We start from the raw sequence: 6954 nt of genomic DNA, 5'->3' as shown, positions 1-6954 counted from the left end.
CTGAGTAGCTGGTATTACATCTGTCTGCTGCCATGCCTTGCTAATGTTTGTATTTTTAGAAGGGGGGTGGTTTCACCATGCTGTCCAGGTTGGTCTCAAACTCCTGACCTCAAGTGATCCACCTGACTCGGCCTCTCAAAGTGCTACAATTATTACTGCTGTGCGTCAGTGGTGCTCTGCCTCTACAATTTTTTTTTTTTTTTAATTAGCCAGGCATGGTGGCATGCATCTGTATTCCCAGTTATTTGGGTGGCTGAGGTGGGAGAATCACTTGAGCCCGGAAGATTGAAGCTGCAGTGAGCCATGCTCACACCACTGCTATATTCTAGCTTAGGCAACAGATTGAGACCCTGTTTAAAAAAAACAAAAAAACTCAACAAAAGAGGATCTTTGGCCTTAATTTTAAAGCAATCACATCCTCACTGTAACTCTTCCACCTGGATGGAGACATGGGTGTGGGGGTGCATGCCTGTAATACCAGCTACTTGAAAGGCTGAAGCATGAGAATCGCTTGAACCTGGGAGACGGAGGTTACAGGGAGCCGAGCTGGTGCCACTGCACTCCAGCCTGGGTGACAAAGTGAGACTCAGCTCTCCCACACCAAAAAAACTAAATTATACCACCCAGGTGATCATTGGATACATGAAGATTTCTACTGTGTTTCCTTAGGGACTGTCATGTCTGTCTTTGTAAAACTGTTTTAACTCTGAAATATTTTGATAAATTTGATGTGGCCAAGGATCTCTCAAAAAAGATACTTTCTACTTTCTTTCTTTCTGTCTAATGTCAGGAAGAGATTCGACCCTTCTGTATCTCACACTGAGGACAATGAAGGACATAGATTAGTAAAACTCCATGTTTGTGGAGTGAATCAGTGAATGAGTCCTGGACTTTCACCTTATCCCTAAATCTTTCACTTTGGCAGATGGATATCTAATTCCAACGGTTAATCTGAAAGAAAGCCAAAATTCCAATTAAGATTAACTGGGTGGAGCTTAAGAAGTTTAATCAAATGTAGTTCTCTCTATCTGTCTCTCTTTTTTTAAATCTAGCCTATTTCCCAGGCTGGAGTGCAGTGGTATAATATCAGCTCACTGCAACCTCTGCCTTCTGGATTCAAGCGTTCCTCCTGCCTCAGCCTCCCTAGTAGCTTGGACTACAGGCGCACACCACTGCACCTGGCTAATTTTTGTAATTTTAGTAGAGGTAGGGCTTTACCATGTTGGCCATGCTGGTCTCGATCTCCCGACCTCAGATGATCCACCTGCCTCTGCCTCCCAAAGTGCTGGGATTACAGGTGTGAGTCACTGCACCCAGCCAAAGTGGTTCATTTTGAATATGTGTAAGAAGTGTGTATTGGAAACATCTGTGTCTTGCGAATGATGCATAACACCGCAAAGCTTCTCACTGAAATTTTCAGTAATGAGTCTGGGCACAGGGTCAGACCTGTAATCCCAGAACTTTGGGAGTCCAAGGGGGGTGGATTGTTGAGTCTAGGAGTTCAAGACTAGCATGGACAACATAGTGAAACCCACTGTCTTTACAAAAAGTCAACAAATAATAGATTAGCTGGGCATGAGATCTGAACTTCAGAGATCCTCGGTAACATTTCCCGGTGCTGTGAGTTCAGTGGAGCAGAAGCTAATAATCATGGACTAGGAAAGATCTTGCTTGCTCTTTAGAGGTTGGGACACACTCTTCTTGGTACCAGAAGGGTAGAACTGTGTCTCTGTGGCCACTTACTGTAGAATGGAATTGGAGTAAACTGAGGGCTCTTTCACACATGCTGGGGAAATGACTTTGGCCCTAGAAGAAGTGGGGGTTGCAGGGGATTGGCCTGAGAAACTTGCCTTTTTGCTGGATTGTCCTCTAGAGCTTTTCCTTGCAGATTTGTCAGTATGAGCCTCCAGTCCCCATCCAGACTCCTGGAGCTGGCGGGGCAGAGCCTGCTGAGGAGCCAGTCCCTGACCATCTTCACCCGGGATGAGCTGCCCCGGGAGGTCTTCCCTCTGATGTTCACGGAGGCCTTCAGCATGAGACGCTGTGAGGCCGTGAGGCTGCTGGTGCAGGCCTGGCCCTTCCTCCGCCTCCCTCTGGGATCCCTGATGAAGACACCTCATCTGGAGACCTTGCAAGCTGTGCTGAAGGGACTCGATACACTGCTGGCCCAGAAGGTTCGGCCCAGGTGAGGTGACTCAGGTGGCCTGGTGGGAAGGGCCCAGGCATCCAGGGAAGGGACAGCTGGCTCAGGCGTGGTGGGGTTGGGGGGCTAGGGTGGCTCAGAGGCTTCTGATGGTGCCCATGAGAGGCCTTGGCCATGGCCCAGCTCCTCTGGGAAAGGACGGCTCACCACACAGGGTCCACCGAGGAAACAGGAACCTGCTTCCTCCCAGTGGAAGGTCAAGGTACTAGAAGTGGGTGCCAGGGAGAATCAAAGGGGGAACGGGATGGAGAAGAGACAGAAGTGGGGGAACTGAGGACAGCAGCAGCTGACTGATGTCCTGGATGTGGAGTGAAAGCCCAGGTCGGGGTGGGTCCTTGCTCATTCTGAGCTTTTCCCCCATGTTACTCACAGGAGGTGGAAACTTCAAGTGCTGGATTTGCGGGATGTTGATGAGAATTTCTGGACCATATGGTCTGGAGCCCGGGCCCTGTCCTGCTCCCCAGAGGCCGTGAGTAAGAGGCAGACAGTGGAGGACTGTCCGAGGACGGGAGAGCGCCAGCCCTTGAAGGTGTTCATAGACCTCTGCCTAAAGGACAGTACGCTGGACGAATGCCTGAGCTACCTCTGTGGGTGGGTCCACTACAGAAGAGGTCTAGTGCACCTGTGTTGTAGTAAGGTGCGGAATTACTCAATGCCCACTTCAAGTTTCAGAAATCTATTGGACAGGATAGACCCAGACAGTATCCAGGAGTTGGAAGTCAAGAGAAAGTGCTCTCTGAATCAAACAGGAAAGTTTGCCCCTTACCTGAGCCGGATGAGCAATCTTCACAAACTCTTTTTAGCCTTCGGTTATAACAGTGAGTTATACGTGAGTGGCCTACAACAGTTCATTCCTGACTTGGACTCTCCATTCCTCTGCCTGTCCTACCCCCAGATGCTTTATATAAGAAAGGTCAGCAATATCAAAGAGCACCTGGAGCACCTGCTCAGGTAAGAAAGGATGGTGAGCTTTCTCTGTAGACCATACCACAGACTTTTGTTCTTTTTCACAGTAAACGCTAGTGGGCATCTACTGTGTGCCAGTCACTGGTGACGTCACAGGGAATGGGAGGCTAGAATATCAACACATTATGCTGTTCAGTGCTCTATAACCTGAAGTGGGTATCACAAGACAACTCAAATAAGGGCAGAGGGATGGCCTGGGGTAGTTGCGACACAGAGAGACATGTAAGGAGCTAGTTAGTCAGGGGTTCAGATCTAAGGAGGGTGCATTTGTGAATTCCTTTCTAGGAAGTGTGTTTAAAGTTAATATGTTGAAACTTACTCTTCATATAGAGGAGAGTGTGAAAGAAGGGCAAGTGCATCAAACGTGTCCGTTTCACAGTAGAAGCTCTGTCCTCACAGCTTAGTAAATGCCAATGATCCTGTCTCTAATTCCCTGTCTTTAAAAGATTCTATTGAACCCCAGGAAAAGTAGTTGACATGGGAAAAGCGTGCTTCTTGGACAGAGGTGAGGGAGTAGGCATGAGAGTGGTGTAAAGTGATAGGTGGTTTACAGACACAGACATGTCAGGGAACCTTTGCAGGCAGGTAGCCCTAGCTGATATCCGTAGACCTTGCTCAGCCGAGTTCTTTGTGCACATCTCTCACTGGGTTCCTCTGGCCCAGAGATGAGGTTGTCTGCTGAAAGATGAAGTGAAGAGGCTTTAAAGAGTTCGTGGCCTTGGACCAATCACACAAGCAAGGGTGAAAGGAATGAGCCTAAAGTGGAGCTGCCCCTGAATGATCTGAGTCTTCATCAGGCAGCACCTTGCACGCGGACCATCATCTGATGATGGGAACAAACTTGTATTTGGGTGAAACAGGCTTCCCCACTGCAGTTTACCATAGCACCTGTGTTGTAGGAAAGTGCAGAATTGCTCAATGCCCACTTCAAGTTTACCATTGACATTATTTCCCACCCCCCTCCGCTAACTGGCACCGTTGCCCATAACTAACTTCTTGCTCTCCCCAGGTGCCTCAAGAACCCCTTGCGGGCCTTTATATTCTGTCATGCTTACCTAGCTGATCGGGACATGGAGTGTCTGTCTCAGTACCCAAGCCTCAGTCAGCTAAAGGAGCTGCATCTGATTCATATCCTAATGTGGACCACCAATCTTGAGCCCCTTGGAGCTCTGCTAGAGAAAGCTGCTGCTACTCTCGAGATCCTCACCTTAAAGGACTGTCACATCCAGGACTCCCAACTCAGGGTCCTCCTCCCTGCCCTGAGCCACTGCTCCCAGCTCACCACCTTCTACTTTGGTGGAAATGAGACCTCCACGGATGCTCTGAAAGACCTGCTGCGTCACACAGGCGGGCTGAGCAAGTTAGGCCTGGAGTTGTATCCTGCCCCTCTGGAGAGTCTTGACCACAGGGGTCATGTCAGCTGGGAGATCCTCGCCCCAATTCGGGCTGAGCTGATGCAGACGCTCAGGGAAGTCAGGCAGCCCAAGAGGATCTTTTTTGGTCCCATTCCCTGCCCTTCCTGTGGCTCATGGCCATCTGAGACAGTGGACTTCCATCTTTGCTCCTAGGGAAGAGCTGGTTAGTGGAATGGATAAGCTTTCTTCTGGACCCTTGGACACTGAAATCTAGGACATAGGTGCTTTTTGGTTTTTTGTTTTTTTTTTTTTTTTTTGATGGAATTTTGCTCTCTCTCTCAGGCTGAATTGCAGTGGTACAGTCTCATCTCACTGCAACCTCCACCTCCCAGGTTCAAGTGATTCTCCTGCCTAAGTCTCCCTGGTAGCTGGTGTTACTGGCGTGTGCCATCACGCCCATCTAATTTTTGTATTTTTAGTAGAGACAGGGTTTCATGATGTTGGCGAAGGCTGGCCTCGAACTCCTGACCTCAAGTGATCTGACCACCTTGGCCTTCCACAGTGCTGGGTTTACAGGTATGAGCAGCCGGGCCCGGTGAGGTGCATCTTAAAGGAAGCACACAGCCGTGTGTTTCAGGCAAGTGCTGACTGTGAGTGGAAAAACAAAGGCGACTTAGCTGGGGCAGGACTGGGTGAAAACGCTCACTTGGCATCGATGAGGCCTTCAGGGACCTGTTTCCTAGACTCAGAAATGGAACCCGAAGTTCTAGAGTGATGCAGGAGTTACCCCCGCAAGGATGGTTATTTGAAAATGTCAAAAATAAATGGAACCTGAATGGAAACTTTCTGGTGTCTTCCATGATTGATCAATCTGTTTTAGCTATTTATACATCAGAAATCTCTAGTTACTGATGAGCGGTACTAAGTTTTCTGTGATTGAGGTTCAGCTATAGCAAATCCAGGCATCCAAACTGAAATGTGATCATTTTGATTAATTCTCATCCACTTTGTACCCTCTTCAGTCATCTGTTTCTTCTTTGCTTTCTCCCATGCCTGTTCACTGGGTTCATTCACAAGAGATGCACACTTGGGGCCTGGACATTCTGGTGGGCAATGATGATGAGCCACTGAAATCCACCCTCTTCTCAGGGGCCCTCACTGCTCCCCAGATACCGAAACCCTGCTCACTCCTAATGAGCAGATCCAGAGGAATCCGTTCCTGAAAACTGGCCATGCCAGGAAACGGCTTTACTGCACCAGGGGCTGCCCCCTGACCTGGAAGGGAATGGTCATAGCGTGTATTGCAGGAGCCTCGTGACATCACCAGCTCTTGCGTGTCCTCACGGTGGCTGGTGGGTTTCACCGAATTAAGGTGGTTGTGTCCAATTTCCCTTTTAGAACAATGCATATTACAGGTTCTAAATATTTCTAGTGCACATTAATACAAAAATACATCTTTTGGAAAGCTAATTCATGTCAATGAGATATCTTCCTATAATGTCTCCCTTCTCTCCTTATCAAGAAACATGAGAGACCAGGGCACTGACCTGCAGGCAGCATTCCTGCACTGCCTTGAGAATCTCTTTGGAACTTGCCCCATGTGGGCCAGGAAGCTCTCTGATGGTTCACTCAGGTGAACCTGAGTTCACTGTGTTGACCTCGTTGATCTCAAACTCCTAGACTCAAGTGTTCCTCCTATCTTGGCCTCCCAAAGTGCTGGGATTACAAGCATGAGCCACCGTGCCTAGTTTTACTATTTTTTTAATTTTAAAATTGTTGTGGATGTATAAATATTGTGCATATTTACAGGGTACATCTGATGTTCTTTTTTTTCCTTCTTCTTTCTTTCTTTTTTTTTTTTTTTTTTGAGGTGGAGTCTCCCTCTTTCACCCAGGCTGGAGTGCAAACACACAATCTCGGCTCACTGCAAACTCCGCCTCTCAGGTTCAAGAAATTCTACTGCCTCAGCTTCCTGAGTAGCTGGGACTACAGGAGCCCATCACCACACCTGGCTGATTTTTGTATTTTTAGTGGAGACGGGGTTTCACCAGGTTGGCCAGGCTGGTCTCGAACTCCTAATCTCAGGTAATCCACCCACCTCGGCCTCCCAAAGTGCTGGGATTATAGACATGAGCCACCACAACTGGCCTGATGTTCTGATACAAGCGTAAAATGTGTAATGTTCAAATCAGGGTAACGGGGGTTTTCACCATCTCAAGAATTTATCATTTCCTTGTGTAAGCACCATTCCAATTCCATTGTTTTAATTATGTAGAAATTTACTATGAACTATTGTCAACATGAGCTGGCCTAAGGTGTTACTGAACACTATATCTTATTCCTTCCTAACTACATTTTTGTACCCATGAACCATCCTCCGTCCCCTTTTTTTTTCTTGAGATGGAGTCTTGCTCTGTCACCCGGGCTGGA

At 48.0% G+C, this 6954-nt stretch overlaps 1 protein-coding gene across 1 annotated transcript; it reads left to right on the top strand.

Moving 5' to 3' along the window:
* Window positions 1-1878: 1878 nt before the first annotated feature.
* On the top strand, window positions 1879-5021 carry LOC117093949 (PRAME family member 17). Its single transcript, XM_033229361.1, has 3 exons — window positions 1879-2185; window positions 2576-3154; window positions 4179-5021. Exons 1-3 carry the CDS (start codon window positions 1899-1901, stop codon window positions 4735-4737), a joined length of 1425 nt encoding a protein of 474 aa, XP_033085252.1. The 5' UTR covers window positions 1879-1898; the 3' UTR covers window positions 4738-5021.
* The last annotated feature ends 1933 nt before the right edge of the window (window positions 5022-6954 follow it).

This window comes from Trachypithecus francoisi, unplaced genomic scaffold (assembly GCF_009764315.1).
Source record: "Trachypithecus francoisi isolate TF-2019V2 unplaced genomic scaffold, Tfra_2.0 Lachesis_group12, whole genome shotgun sequence".
NCBI classification, from domain to species: domain Eukaryota; kingdom Metazoa; phylum Chordata; class Mammalia; order Primates; family Cercopithecidae; genus Trachypithecus; species Trachypithecus francoisi.
Note: the sequence above shows the minus strand (reverse complement) of the source record. Positions and strands in the feature narration are given on the sequence as shown.